General features: G+C 45.5%; 1 protein-coding gene across 2 annotated transcripts in view; it reads left to right on the top strand.

The window, feature by feature from the left end:
• The window catches only part of DGKQ (diacylglycerol kinase theta), a 1,093,519-nt gene that overhangs the window by 1,043,057 nt on the left and 33,954 nt on the right, over positions 1-16,508 (top strand). For both annotated transcript variants that reach the window (XM_085636612.1, XM_085636613.1), the window contains exons 19-21: positions 12,580-12,680; positions 13,776-13,922; positions 15,125-15,236. In XM_085636612.1, the coding sequence (XP_085492738.1) occupies positions 12,580-12,680; positions 13,776-13,922; positions 15,125-15,236 (360 nt within the window). The remainder of the gene's footprint in view (positions 1-12,579; positions 12,681-13,775; positions 13,923-15,124; positions 15,237-16,508) is intronic.

Here is a 16,508-nt window from a genome sequence, read left to right as displayed (position 1 = left end):
GAAATAATGACTAATAACATATCCAAAGGGTGTGGGACTAAGAGGGGTTTTCAGAATGTTCCTTCTAAATGCTGGCACATGTTTAGTAGCTGGTATTATAGGTGGGGGTGAGATTCGTAGTCACTGGTATTGACAGTAAAGGGTCTATCCACACAATAGGTTTTCCGTTGCCTAGTAGTCACTAGAAGATTGGTGGTCATTTTCCTTGTCCAATATGGGTTTGTTGGCGGGTGAATCAAGCTGACATACATGTGACATATTGCCTGCTTTAGTCTACATTTCAAGAGGCCATTGTGATGTTGTTGTGTTGCCCTAGAGTAATGTTGTAAATTAGATTATGCTTTTTTATTTTAAGGTTTTCCGATGAATGTATTTTAATCATGGCAAACACAAGCAGAAAAAGATTCAATATTTCATACTTGATTGTGTGAAGAGTTTCAATGAAGTTAAAAGTGAGATACAGTTTAACCAAGAGCTCCCACGAGGGGCACTCCCTTATTTTCTGATTTCTCTTCCTGCATTTTTCAAAGTCGGTCTTATTGTGTGAAAAATTAAAACTGGCTCATTAAATAAAGCCTCAACACCTGTCTCTGCAAGTACTTCCATGAAGATAGGAGATATACGTTTATCAAGTGTATAAACATTCAGGTGAAATCTAAATGTTTTGCCAGGCTAAATGAGAAAGAGAAACTAATTCAATCTTAAATTAATTGGGTAGAACAATGCTTTTTTTACCAACTTTCAAAAGCATTTCAGCTAATAATGCACATTTTTATGATTATGCTTTGTTTATTCAGGAATTTGTTTGCTCATCCTAAAATGATTATTGATATTGATGGCTTTTGTTCAGGATTTAAATTTAGTCCCAGAGGCCCCTGTTAATCTGCTTGGTTGTGGTCAAAATATCATCTGCCTTTCATCGCTAATCCTTTGCTGATGACTAAATTATACGTGAATTAGAATTACTAATATTTAAAGACCATTGTCATAAATTGGAACTACATTATGACAATTTAGCTAAACTAGTCATAACACAACACAATAAAAATCCTACAATCAATTTCAGAAAATCACGACAAATGTAATAAGAAAAATGACACAAGACTGATTAAAATCAAAGAAGGGGAACCATATATAAGATGTTTTTAGCTTATAAATTAACAAGCGTTAATTAACAGTGTAGCGTCTATGGATGTAGTAGGTTGAAGCCTAAAAAAAAGTTGAGGTACACCAAAATGTACTGGAAGATGGTTAAGCCTGGTGGGTCCAAAATGTTGTCTTCTGATGTAGAAATCCTCTTGCTTGGCAAGGTTGAAGGCTATTTCGAACGAAGTCCTCTCAAAGTTAGAGAGCCATGGTATATGAAGCTGTTGGTTTTGGCTGAAAAAGCTACAAGCGGGAAAATTAAAATTTCATGCTGCTGAAGAATTATCACTGGCCGGATACTTTTTGAGCTTTCACCTGGTCAGGCTTTCTACATTGGGACTTTGTCTTTTCTTTTAAGCTTAAATACTTCCAGTAGGGCAAGCCTGTAAGCCACATCTGGACAGGGTGCACCAAATGCAGATGCCTTAGCCTTGAAGGTCTGCAGAAGCCTTCTTTCAGGCTGCAAAAAGCTCTGAGTAGGACCCAATAGTTTTCTTGCCTGCCGAAGTTGCACCTTCGGTCGTTTGTCTTGGTCCTCCAGTGGTCGAACAATTTTTAAGTCCCAGCTTTTCCTTCTTTTTCGAGTAGTCCCTCTTGGTCACTTCCAAGGCGCTCAGAACCACACTTAGAGACCAAGACCCACTCTAGAAGAGGCAACCTGCTCAGTCCAGCAAGGGTTCACTTGCCACTGGTCAACTGATTATTTCCACGAATGGCCTCTTCCAGCTTGTTGTGTGCGAATAGGCACACAGGCAGTCAGCCAGATTACTCTTAGAATCCATCTCTTAGTTCTGGGTAGAAGGGCAAGCAGGTCCGGTCCTTTAGGTCCATTCACTGGTCACAGACAGTAGGTTTCGTCCTCTTCTGATTATTCATAGGTCCAGATGCTCTCTGAGGAAGAGGTGGCATTTTTGCACAGTGCACTAGCCAGTGGGTGGAGATGCTCTTGGTGTGTGTGCAAAGGTTTCCCCTAGGTACTTTTAGGTCCAAGAGGAGGGGAGAAAGACAAATTAAAGAGAGGGACCTCTTATCTGACCTATCTTTTCTTTGTATATCGTGTTACTCACTAATTCTTTACAGAAACCCAGGAAACAAAGTTATTTCAAAAGCATTTTCATTCTTTTTATTTTTTTATTTTTTTATAATAGATAATAAAACATTCATATATGTTCTTTTTGGTTTGTAATTTATATACAATTCAAATATTATTACACAGATGTTTCTTTACTGATTGCTTTACATGAACAAATTTGAAAGGCAAAACAGTTTGAAAAGCTCATATAAGGAACCCCCAAACTAATCGTTTCCAAAAGAACATTGCATTCACATTCTCACCTATCATTCACTCTTATATACCATCAGACATTCTACCCACGATTGAGGAGAAAAAAACACAAAATAATTTTTTTGATAAAAACATGAACCAAATCTGGTGTGAGATCCTACTCCATTGTAACCCAAGGGGTTGGATTTTGAATAGTTCTTACAAAGTCCTGTGATTGTATAGTCAGGATGTTGGCGTTAGATTCTTTCTATGGGTCTCCCAGATATGTGGTTGGTACTCTTGGTCTACGTACGTTTCGGAGACTATGTGCAATTTTCGCGTCTCCTTCTTCAGGACCAAAGTATATTTTGGAGGTGTCTTTGTCGTCTATGCGATGAGAAGAGTGAGGGTTCTCTGTGTATTTATTGGCGTTGCCGCCGGTTCTAAAAAGCTTGATCCATATTTCAAATTAGGGCATTAGGCGTCAAAGACTTCTATAGGGTAATTCCTCTAAAAGATGGGCAGGCATGGAGACTTTTGTGTCCTGATACCTTAAACTGTTGATCATCCTATTTATTTCAGTAAGACAAAGTGAAGAAGTAAGGCCACACTGTGAATGGTCATTATATAGATTCCATCTAGACTGATTAAGTGCCTGAATCCTCACAAGACACCCTTCCAGTTTTCTCTTAATGATTGGGGCGGTTGAGGGCCAAACTTTGCTCAAATACACAATCTCATGTGCTGTGTAGTTTTTCGCTCCATATTCTATGCTGCCAAACCGGTAAAAACTATTATAAAAAGAAAAAAAGAAAAAGAATGAAAATGCTTTTGAAATAACTTTGTTTCCTGGGTTTCTGTAAAGAATTAGTGAGTAACACGATATACAAAGAAAAGATAGGTCAGATAAGAGGTCCCTCTCTTTAATTTGGAGATGCTCTTGGACCTTCCCTATGCAATGACTATAAAGGACTATTTTCAGTAAAAGCAATAATATGGTAGAAACTTTATTTCCTTGGCAGCAGCATGTGGTCCACGCAGGAGATGTGTGTAGAGTAACGAGCAGCCCTTTCCTACCTATCCACACCAAACATTTTCTGGAACCAGCTTCTGTCCCCCTGTGAGTGAAGCCAGGATAGCTAGTGTGTACCCTGGGATCAAAAGGCCCCTCTTACATAGGTCTCACTTTACACTAAATTATGAAAGGGCAGGCCTTACCCTGGTCCCTTTAAAGTTAATGATTTTTCTGGACCCTCCCAAATTGCCCTTCTTAAAGTAATCTGGTCTGCATATCACACACCAATGCCACCCTGCCAAAAGGCCCAAACCTTTGTCTCTGCTCTGGGAGCAGTTTCATGTCTCAGGTGTTAAAGCACTGGTCGGGAAGGCTGCTGTAGACATGCTAATTAGCCTAATGGAGCTTCAGGCAGAAAAATATACCTTTCTTAAAGTTGAATTTTCTGTATATCTAACTATTCCCATTGGCTTGGAATTTCAATAAATATTAGAAATTGTGGTTGACTGAATTCAGTAGGTTTCCTAAACCAAAGTTGCAAAAGTAGCACTTTAATTGTACATTAGCTTTTCTAGGAGAAATACCTACAGTACTTATACAGTGAAAATAGCTTGTAGGGGCTAGTCACTGTAGGACCATGCCAACTATAACATGCTTGAATGTTTTACTTTTAAATACTGGGCACCTTACCTTGTAGGCTTCAAGGCCTACTTAGGGGTGACTTAATTAATGTTTATTAGTATGTTTCTCGCCTGTCAAAAAAAAGTTATTTTGACAGGTCTACCTGAAGGCTAAAGTTGCAGTAGTTAGGCTACATAAGCCGTGTTTTCCTTGTCAGCCAAGCAGATGGCACAGTATGTTCTGCAGTTCACAGGTGATATTTGACATCCACGCAGAGTGTGTTTTCTACACCATATATTATGGCCTTACTAGAAAGTTAAATATGCCAATTGGGGATTAGCCAACGTTACCATGTTTTAGGAGTCAGAGCACTTACACTGGGGCCCGGAAAGCAGTGCCCTATTATGAAGAGTTATAAACCGTAAACATCAGTTGACAAAATATGGGAAAGAGAGGAGCACGCAAAAAATAATTTTCTCACAGAACTAATCAATGGAAGCTCTTTATTTGTATGGTATGTCCCAATCAACGTCACTGGAATTCTGTGCATAATGAAATGCAAGCAGGAAATCATTACAAATTGCATTATGATTAAAAACACTGATTTGGCAAAATGTACAAATTAGGGCACTGCAATGATATCACAAAATCCCCCACAAACTGGACTTGAGCAGGCATAATTTTGTCCCACTCAAGTCAGACAGATTCTCTTAGAAATTACATCTCAAAAAAGAGAAGCTACCACCATGCCTCTGTTAGTCAGGCACAATTAAATCTACCCTGTGGGCACATTCTTTACAGTCAAATGCTGTTGGCTGCAAATCTCAGTACCACTGCCCATCACAGGTAATACATTTTTGCTGACATTTGGAACATTGCTAAAAAACGATTTCAATTCTTACAACTATCGGAACCTATGCATTCAACCTCATTTGAGTCTAAAACATCTTAATTTTATAATTCAGTTATAATTTGTCCACAGCATGCATGACTTAAGATGCAGATGTTTTTCCTCATTAATGTCCAAAAGCATTCTTTGATACTTATTGTATTATTGAATTCTCTTTGAATTTTCTGACCACTAGTCCTTTTACAGCTTACAATATAAATTGTATAGTTTTGTTTTATGTTACATTTGCTTCTCTGGTGAGTGCTAGATGTGAGATTGCAGCTATGGTGGAGTTAGATTAATGTCCTAGGCTGAGGGCTGGCATAACATTTTGGGTGTTTTCATGTTCGACATCAATAGGACACATATGCCATTGCAAATAAGGATAACCAAAGGAGGGGATTGCTATTTGGAATTTCAATTTATTTCAAGATCTCTAGCTATTTTTTTTAACTTGTTTTTATTTCGGAATATACAGCCAGCAGCACACATTTTGATCACACGTAAAATGCATTGCGCACAATTGATGGCAAATCAAGATACAGTTCGTGGAATTAGGCACTCACCCTGGATTTACAATGCCCCAGGGACTAAATGGGGTGCGGACCTCAAATGACATCATGGAGTATATTTGAAAACAAGGGGTGTGGTTGAAAAGATGTCTTCGTTTTGGTCCTGTGTGGGAAGTGTTTCCATGTCGTGCATGATAACCACTGAGGGGTGCTTATGTTATAGGGCACAGCATTTAGCAGAGTGATGGATGAAGACGTGTGAGAGACAGGTGTCATCAGTGGGGCTAGATGGGGAAGAATATGGCTAGATTAAAATCCCGATTTATTGAAATGCAAGCTCTTCAGCGCCCTGCATAGGAGTAGTATGCACTATATAAATGCTACAATACAATATGTAATGTCTCACAGTCTAGTTGTTCAGAGACACCGCCCCACTGCATCCGCGGGCCAGGCATGGCCTGCGGGGAACCAATAAAAGGAGCCGCCCGCTCGGGGACGAGGTCTCCAACCAGAGCGCAAGCGTGGGCTGGTTCTGTGCTCCGGCGGCGCGCTGCGTGGCCTATCGTGTCCCCGGTGCCCCGAGGCGGGCACTTTACACTGGCGACGAAGGGCGGGATCGGCGGAGACCCGCACGCCTACAGCGGAGCGCTCGCTGCGCACCGGAGCGGGAAGTAGAGGCAATTAAAGCACCGGAGGTCGGTGCGCGCGCAAGGGGCCTAGCAGGGCGCCCGACCACGTGGAGTTGGCCTGAACAGAACAAAGGCACACAGTGAGTGCATCCTCACGCGCTCACCCCAAGGAGGCAGCCAGGCTTACGGGGAGGAGAGCTGCAGAGCTGCAAGCAAGCACAGAGCTAGAGCCAAACCCGGGGGAAGCACACCAACAAAGAAAAAGAGCCCAGTGAAGGCCTGGGAGGAAAAAAAAATTAAGGGGACAAATGGACAATCTATAAAAGGGACAGAGGCCCACAGCACACCCCTAGTGGAGAAAGAGAGGAAAAATCTAATACCACCATTGACAGGCCCACAACAGCACAGACCTGCAGGACAGGAGGCCTACATACTCATGCTAAATCACCACAACTGACGCAAGGGAGCAGTGAAAGGAAAACCACCTGCCCCATAACGACACAGCGACAGCTAGCAGAAAGCACGATGGGTGACAACGACCAAGGGGCAGCACCAGGCCCAGGGGCCGCACCAGGCCAAGCAGCAGCACCGGCCCACGTTCCATTTCAACACGCAGCATCAGGGGTCCTATCCTCGTTTAGTGAATTAGAAGACCCCGCGACAGCCTCTCCCCGATGGAAAATCTGGATAGAACGGCCCAACAACTATTTTGTCGTTACCAGGGCGCCAGACGACGCAATAAAAAGGTCCCTGCTCCTACACTATGCAGGAGATTAAATCTTTAAACTGTTCAAGCATTTGCCTAACTCAGGAGCAGCCGTTGATTACCAAGCGGCAATGGCCGCCCTCGACGCACATTTTGATCCACAGCTGAACCCTGATTTCAAACGATTCAAATTGCGCCAGGCCCAACAGTGAGAGGGAGAATCGATGGACGTATTTTATGCCCGGCTGCGTGAACTCGCCAGCACATGCACAGAAGATGACCAGCCAAAAGAAATTCGTTCACAACTAATACAGGGGTGTCGAGACAAGACTTTGAGAGGGCTGATACTGCGCCAACCGAAAATCGCGCTCGAAGACATGCTAGTGCTAGCAAGGTCACATGACCTGTCGGCAGCCAGGGCAAACGAGATGGACCAAGCACTCATCAAACCCCAGGGGCGGTCAGAAACTATCAAAACAGAACGGGCTGACGCCATTCGGGTCAGGACAAGAGGAGACTCGGGGAGAAACTCACAGCCGGAAGGAACCAAGCTAAAGTGCGGGTACTGTGGGCACGAGCCACATGCGGCAAGGGACTGCCCCGCGCAGGGATAAACGTGTGCGAACTGCGGAATACCCAACCACTTCGCCTCCGTATGCCGAAGACGCACCAAAGGCCGCGAATCCCGAAACCGAAGGCCCCCGACGAAAGCAGTACGGCAACTGGCAGTAACAGAGGTGACGCAACCAGAAGACGCGAAGAGGAAAGGGAGGAGATATCAGGAAGTGAGTGAAGACTCCTCAGACGACGACGAAGGAGAAGCGTACCTAATCTCATTTGCGCGGGAACTGAAAATACGCCGCAGGCCGCAACCGACGTGCATGGTCCACGTGGCAGGGACAGAAGTGAAAGCAGTCATCGACACGGGAGCCACAGTCAACGTGATGGGCCTCCAACAATACAGACGCCTGAAGCCCTGCCCCCCAGTAAGACCGTCTAAAACAAGAATCTTCGCATATGCAGCGGACACTCCTCTCCCATTGAAACGGAAGATTACAGTCCCGGTCAAGGCAGACGGCCTAGAAGTGACGACAACAATACACGTCATCGACAGGGAAGCAGATACGCTGCTAAGTAGCCACACCGCAGAAGACCTAGGCCTGATTTCCTTCGCAAGGAGAATCCAGACCCACCAAGTAGAGGAGCTGCTCGACCAGTTCCCTGAGCTGTTCCAGGGACTTGGGCGCATCCGATGCGACCCGGTCAAACTACACATTGACAAGACGGTGGTCCCGGTCGCTTTGCGACACAGGAGAGTTCCGTTCCACCTGCGGCCGCTAGTGGAGAAAGAGCTTGAGACCCTGGAAAGGCAAGGCGTCATCGAAAAGGTGTCGGGGCCAACGCCCTGGGTGTCACCCATGGTCATCGCAGAGAAACCCAAGCATCCAGGAGCGATAAGGCTCTGTATTGACATGAGGTTACACGCCAACGATGGACGATATCATCGCGGATGTGAACGGATCAAAGTGGTTTTCAAAAATTGACCTAAACGCAGGATACCACCAGCTCCCGTTATCGAAGGAAAGCCGGTACATCACCACTTTCAGTACTCACTTGGGACTACGAAGGTACAAAAGACTTAACTTTGGAATATCGTCAGCGGCGGAGGTGTTCCAAAACACAATACGGGAGATGCTGTCGGGTCTACCCGGGGTGCTAAACGTGAGTGACGACATTCTAATCCACTCAGAGACAGCCGCGGAGCACTATAAACACCTGCGCAACACGCTGACACACCTCAAAGAACACGGGGCGACCCTACACAAGGACAAGTGCTAGTTTTTCAGCTGTCCCTAGAGTTCTTTGGGTATGTGTTCAACCAAGAGGGTATTCAGGTCGACCCCAGGAAATCGCAGTCCATCAAAGACACACCTGCACCGACGACACCGACAGAAGTGCGCAGTTTCCTGGGCATGGTAACATACTGCGGGAGGTTCATCCCAGGGCTAGCCACTCGGGCAGAACCCCTACGAGCCCTCACTAGATCAGACGTCAAGTGGCAATGGGGACAAAAGGAGGAAGAGGCGTTCCAGGGAATAAAGGATGCCCTCCTAGGGGAATCCACACTGGCCTACTTTGATCCCAGGAACAGGAACCAGGCCACTGGGCAGCGTTATCCTTCGCCAGCAAATCCCTGACACCTACTGAGACCAGGTACGCCCAGATCGAGCGAGAGGCGCTGGCCATCAAGTGGGCCTGCAACCACTTCCACCTATATCTCAAAGGGCAACCGTTCACGATGGTCACAGACCACCAGCCACTTGTGCCACTCTTCAAGGGGACCGCGCCTCATCCACCTCCACGTATCGAGAGATGGGCAGTTCAGCTGCAACCGTATGAGATGGAGGTGGTATACCGACCAGAAGCCAAAAACCCCGCTGACTTCTTGTCCAGACACCCAGTCCCGGCCGAAACACAAGAAGACACGGAAGATATCGAACAGTACATCCACCTAATATCCACAGCGGCTTGCCCTCTGAACATGACGCTGGAGGATATCAAAGAAGCAGCCACCACCGATGCCGTGTACACCAGGACTCTTAAAGCCGTCCAAGAAGGGTCATGGACAAACTATCTGCGTTAAGCCAACTCCTGGAGTCCGGAAGATCGAGAACATATAGCCAAGATGTGGCACATACGGAACGAACTCAGCGCCACAGGCGACGGAATCCTACTCCGAGGGCCCAGGCTGGTGATACCGCAAGCCATAAGGCACAAAGCGATGCAACTGGCCCATGGGGGGCATCAAGGAATCACAAAAATGAAAGCCAGGATGAGAGAGAAAGTCTGGTAAACATGGTGGAAGAATACGTCCGAGGGTGCCAGCTGTGCCAGTTGACCAGCAGCGCGGAAAGACCTGCCCCGATAATTACCGAGGACGCGTGCACCGTCCCGTGGTCAAGAGTAAGCATGGACTTCGGGAGTTTCCCCGGAGGGAAACACACTCTAGTGCTCGTAGATGCATTCTCAAAGTACCCCATCGTAGAAACAGTGGCGTCCACAGCGTTCGCCCACATTGAACCCATCCTAGAGAAAGTGTTTGCCATGTTCGAGTTCCCAAATGAAATCTGCAGCGACAATGGACCACCTTTCCAGGGAGCCGAATTCGCCACCTTCCTAAGGCAGAGAGGAATACATCACAGGCGGATAACCCCCCAATGGCCGCAAGCAAATGGCGATGTGGAACGTTTTATGTGCACGCTAAACAAGGTGTTTCGCATTGCAGGCGTAGAACAAGCTGACCCAGAACAAAGACTCCATGAGTTCTTGCGAGAGTACCGAAGCTCACCCCACTGCACCACCCAGCGGAGCCTGTGGGCATTGATGCTTCATGGCCCACGGAGAGACCTGCTCCCGACATGCCGGGGTGGTCGCCACCCCCAATGGAGGCCGAGGACGTGCAAAACAGGAGGACCCGCCGAAACCATCAGGCAAGCCTCCGTCGCAGGGCCTCCCAGAGGACGCTCCACGCAGGGGCCACCATCCTCCTGAAAGACCGCTGCCCGGGAGGGAAATTTAAAACAAACTATGAGCCAGGGTCCTGGACAGTCACTGCAAACCGCGGGACTATGATAACTGCCCGGAAAGGAGGAGAGGAGGTGTCCCGAAATGTGTCCTGGTTCAAGGAGGTGCCCCCAGAACACCCCGAGAGACTCCCAAGCGGCGCACCCACACCGCCACTGGAGACACCAGAGACTGTCACTGTACCAGTGTCCAGCACAGCCCCAGAGGGCGGGTCCCCCACCAGTCCGCGACTGCGAAGCTCGCCGCAACGGTACAGCCTGAGGCCAAACCCACGCCCCAGCCAGCGGCGGAAGGACTTCGCTTGCTGATGACATCCAGAGGCGGCCGACGGAGGACACGCAAGTAACACCACTTTCGTGGTTGAACTGATTGAACTGTTGGAGCTAATTAAGTTGGTCGTTTGTGTTTTCTTTTAACTGAGTTGGATAGGGATGTAATGTCTCACAGTCTAGTTGTTCAGAGACACCGCCCCACTGCATCCACGGGCCAGGCGTGGCCTGCGGGGAACCAATAAAAGGAGCCGCCCGCTCGGGGCGAGGTCTCCAACCAGAGCGCAAGCGTGGGCTGGTTCTGTGCTCCGGCGGCGTCCTATCGTGTCCCCGGTGCCCCGAGGCGGGCACTTTACACAATATGATACAGTGTGGTGGAATGGCCTGAAAATACTAACAAAGACAGATGCCACAGGAGTGGAAATGGATCTCCGTCACGCTGGGGCCAGTCGAGTGATTATAGCCTACACTGAAACTACCTGGGCAAAACTTCCCCCTCATAAATGAGGAAGTGGTATATGAAATTTAGGCTGGGCAGGTGTCATACACTTCAGCCATGGGTAGGTGATCCAGCAGAATTATGTACCTGCCTGTATGGAAGCTAGAATCTCCAATAAACTTTACATTCTGCCAAATTTAGAGCTAATTCAGTAGAATTGGGTTTATGTCTGCCGGCATTCTATTGCAATCTGGACTGAAAGGAAGGCTAAGGCCTTGAAGATGGTAAGCACAGGAAGCCCCCGCGGTTCTGGTGATGGAAGCCATTCCAATGGGAGGACGTGCCACTTTGTATTACTATCTGGAATGCTAATTTTCTGAGCTATCTCTATTTATTCTTACGTACCTCCACCAATCATAGGAAAGAATGGCTTTGTACGCCAGTCTATGGGGCCATTTGATCACCTTTTCTGAGTCTTGTGTGTGGGAAAGTTGGTTTTACGCATGTGATTCATTAAGAATTTGTTCAATATCTGTGCTTATTTGATTTCGGTAATCATTTATTTTCTAGATTTATTATAAGGATGTTTTTGTAATTCTGAATTTACAAAATGTGAATGGAGACTTTTTTTGTGTAAAGTGTTTGCGTTCTTAATCCTTTTAGTGTTTCTAAAATGTTTTAAGGTTTTTGTATTGTATGAGTTTTTTTCTATTGTATTCTTCCTTTCAGTGTGTATTGAGTGAATTGTGTTAATGATGTATGTTTTGTGAAAACTAGTTTTCAAATAAGCATTGGAAAAGTGTTAGACGAGCTACAAACAGCTCTTGCTGATAGTGGTAGTCTGTAGATGTGACTTACAGATTCTGTTGTTGGAGTACTTGCTGGTTTAAGCAGATGCGTTTTTGTGTGGCTAGTAGGCCGTACAGTGGGAGAGGGTGGTGTGTGGAATTCAGAGGGTACTTGACACTTGTTATGAGTAGAAACATTTTAACTTGGAAAGGTGAAGCTAAATAAAAGAGCTTTCAAGAAACTGCTAACAATTTTTATAGTTCTCCATATAATGTATGTTGAAGGACTTCTCTTGTCAGATCTACTGCAGTTTCTCAGATAACACATCAGAGGGCTGATGGGCTTTGCTCATGTCTCATACATAGAAATAAGTTGATATCGTAACCGGATGGCTTTGGCTTTTCATTCTTCCAAGGTCGATAACATGATTATCCTCGTTTTGGACACCATTAACGCTGTTATTTTAACACCAAATCACAATTCTGTTTTGGCGTGTAGTGCATGGGTGATACATCTCACTGTTCCTTGGTGCTCGTTGTTCCCAGTGCCGGGGGGAAGGCCGATGGATATTCCTTCAGTGGAGAGGCCAGGGTTGAAAGTATGGGAGGTGATTTCGTTACCTGACTCCACAGTATCATTTCGCTCCTCATAACCGAGGGTGGAATTAAGAGCTAACAGCCGTGCTCATTACTAAGCTCTTGAATTTGTATTGTAGATCGTCCAGATGAATAATTACTGTGGCATTGGCATTGATGCGGAGCTGAGCTTGGACTTCCACCAGGCGAGAGAAGAAGAGCCCGGCAAATTTAACAGCAGGTACTTTTGGGCCACATCACCCTACATCCAGGGAGATTTAAAGTTCGGATAGATTGTAGCCTCACTCGGAAGGAGCCTTGCAAGGTCTTCAGAATGGAAACAATATATATATATATTTTTTTAATAAACATATTTTATTGATTTTATGGAGATCAATACAAGATTACTATACGATAAAGGACTTATGAATAATGACATTTTTGAGTCGACAGAAGTGACATTCCACTGCATATCCAGTATCGAAGGATGACATACTTTGAACAAAAACAACATCAAGAACAGCATCGTACCAAGCTGGAATCCGTGCTTAATCTTGTGCCTACGTCTCATGATATATGTGTCCCCATTGAGGGTGTAGAGTAACCGTGAATGGTGACAAAATTAACGGTTTGCGCCCACGTCAGGCAGTGAACGATATTTGTATTTTAATGAAATACCATGCATGTGTGCAGGCACCTTGTAGGCCGTTTCTGCCGTAAAGAGGTCTGATGATTTCTTTTCTCTAACATTCTGGTGCACCTAAGAGGCTGTCCATGCTTAATTCTAAGATTGTTCTAAATGCCCTTCTTCTTAATGTCATAGGGACTGGGCTTTAAAGGGGTGTTTGTGAATGTACACCACCCCCACCATAATACTGGTTTGCCTCCTTGAAGATGTCACCAACTGTCTTCAAGGAGGCAGCTGTGTCCGTTTCGAGGGTTATTTCTGACAACTAGGACATCTCTGCCTTGATCATGAACATCATTTCACAAAAACACTTGGAGTAGTGAAAGGCCATCACTCGCCCTTTGACTCCCCTCCCAATGACATCACATCAGCCTCAGTCCCTTAACAGCGTCATCATTGCTGCTGAAGGGCTGGAGAAGGGCAAGGTGTGGACATTCGAGAGTCAACAAGGCTTCTATCACCCTGTTTACTTTGTATCCCTTCAGCAGTCTTTGCGCCCCCTTACACCAGGGGAAGAATGGGCAGTGCCAAGCATAGCAACTCCTGGGTAATTGATGCCCTTGGCCTCACTTTGTTCTTATGTACTTAATACTTTCTTAAAACAAACTGCGGTAAAACAAATTAACATGAAGTCGTTGTTGTCCTCAGGTTTCACAACAAAGGGGTGTATGTGAAAGTTGGTCTTCAGAAGATAAGTCACAACCGGAACCTTCACAAAGACATCAAACTTCAAGTAAACCAGCAGGAGATCGAGCTTCCAAACATTGAGGGCCTCATTTTCCTCAACATTCCCAGGTACCTTGAAAAAGTTAATATTATGTTATTTTCTTGTCTTTAAGTAGAGGTCACAATCACTATTCGTGTGCCTTTCAACCGCAGCGTTCCCTTCATTTATTTCTGTTGTTGTTGGTGTGTTTATTGCCTTTTGCTGCATGATATATCTGTGACCGCTAAGTGTTATTCACAGTGCAGCAGATGTGCTAGAATTGAAGTAACGGGCTATGACCACTCACACAAGTTGTAAGGAGAAAGGGGGTCAAACTGTCAACCATTCAGGACTCCTTCACGTCCCACAACTACTACCAATCATGAGGGGCTACCATCCACCACTTTTAGTTTGGCCAAGCATACACTATCTCATTCCAGTCTAATCCAGCAGTACCCAGAGGGGATTTCTACCAGGGTGAAATTTCTGCCTATAGCAATTTGTTGTAGATTTGCATTAGCACTTCAAACTTTTGTTTAATCCTCCATGGTGAAAATACTTTCTCATGAAGAAACGTCTTTCCCAATACTACCTTTATTTGTAGATTTGTATTTCCTCATTCTCTTGAAACCCATGTACTCCTACCTTAACAAGATTACATTTATTTGAGTTTCTAGAGTGGGGAAAGAAATGCAAATTGTTTATAAATAACCACAAAGTAATCAGTGTATGGTTGTTCACCAACCTTTACAGGTGTGCCCCCCTCCTTTAGGTTTGTGGAAATCCACTATACATGAGGAATTTCCGCATTGGCAAAAATATTAAAGCTAGTTCTCATTCTCTGAATGGAAGGCAGTGAAAAAAATTGAATTCGGCTAATATATACCAGCAAGGAAATTATGTTATTACTGAAATGCGGTGTAAATGACTAGAATTGCAGGAAACAAAATAAAATAATTAGGTAAGTCGCAAAGAATGAAGTAGGCAGGGATCTCGGTGCCTTTGCATAGAGATTTAACTCTGAATTGTCAGGTTTATATCGCCGCGTGGAGCAGCTTGGCTGTGCTCTGTGGATCTGATATTCAGCATGAGGTACGGGGGGGAATAGGATTTAATGGCAAACGGACTCCCTAGGTAGCGCACCAAGCCTTAAAGTGTGCGTGTATAGTAAAGAGACATCAACAAGACATAGTGGTAACATGAAGCACAAGAACACATGATCCTCCAATAATTGCTCTAACATATGCGTGTCACTGGAGGTACCTTTGGTAACTGTTTTCTTGCTTTACAGTTGGGGGTCGGGAGCAGATCTGTGGGGCTCAGACAGTGATAATCGTTACGAGAAGCCAAGGATTGATGATGGTTTGCTGGAAGTTGTTGGGGTGACTGGTGTTGTCCATATGGTAAGACAGTCTTTTGTATGTCGGATTAGGTGAACGTATTTGTTAAAATAGAAATATGGCCTAGCTGAAAATGTCAAGGAAGTAAGTTGTCTTTCTACTCTCTCTTATGATCTGAATATCTAGTTGATGTTAAGGTAGTTTCACTTTTTACATTAACAACATTCACATAATATCAATATTCAGACATTTCTGGACACCTAAAGGTGGTGCGGTGGTGTAACGCAAAATGACGGGGAGGGGTTGCAGTATGTGGCGGGGGCCCCTAAGTCTCCCTTATCTCTACTGAATGTGGCATCCTGACGGCCTGGGGAGCCCATTAAAAGGTTGGAAGCCCCCATGCCCTGCTGGGGCTTGTGTTACGCCCCTGAGGTAGTGCATGTGATAGGAATGTAAGGATGGCATAACCAATTGAAGTAGTCTTTATTGTTCCGCTCCATGTTAAGCTAGAACACGAAATTCACAATTCGAAGGTCCGTTCATCACTGTAGCAGACTTGGTTAATAAACATATGAAAATACACCCTTGGGGATACTACTTTAAGGCCCTGCATTTACCATGCAGGGCTGTATAGGCTGCAGTACATGCTACATGCTTTGCTACAGGTATCCTTGGCATTAGGCAGGTTCATGGCTGTGCCTGAGCACGGCCTAAGGCGCCAAGTTATTGTATGTGATTGGCCTGATGCATGGGTGGTTGTATCTGACTGTGGATCAGGAGAGAATGCTCTAATAATAGTTTATTTGTGACCAGCAGTGCATGCAGCGGATCAGCTTTAGGAGTAGACCCCCCCCTAATCCTCATGTATTTCTCTGGGGATATGCATTCCGGGGCTGAGTCTCCCAGGGCATGGGGCAAATGCTGGTAAGTAACTGTAAGGGAGCGGGTAGAGGCGCTGGGTCACAGAAGTAGTAACAGTTTAGAATGCTCCAGATAGTGCTTTTTATTTCGGTGTATAAGTCGGTTCTTAGGGCGAAAACAAAAAGAAGTCTATGGTCTCTGGTGAGAGAGGTGTAACAGTCTCTAGGTGGTCTCCTCCTGCCTGTCTTCTTTGAGGCTTTCCCTGGGTTCCTGGGAGTCTGACACAGTACGTTGGACCTCCGGAGCGGCGTCCCTCGGTATACTTGGCCTTCCTTCCCACGAGTGGCAGTGACGAGAAGGCGCAGGCATGTAAGAGAATAAAGAAAAGAGAAGATTCATCTCTTTGTTTAGGGCTTTTGCCCGTCACCTACAAGGGAGGGAGTGTGTGTGGGGGTTCACCACCGTGTAACCCTG

The sequence above is a fragment of the Triturus cristatus genome, chromosome 2_1 (assembly GCF_964204655.1).
Source record: "Triturus cristatus chromosome 2_1, aTriCri1.1, whole genome shotgun sequence".
Classification (NCBI taxonomy): Eukaryota; Metazoa; Chordata; class Amphibia; order Caudata; family Salamandridae; genus Triturus; species Triturus cristatus.
Note: the sequence above shows the minus strand (reverse complement) of the source record. Positions and strands in the feature narration are given on the sequence as shown.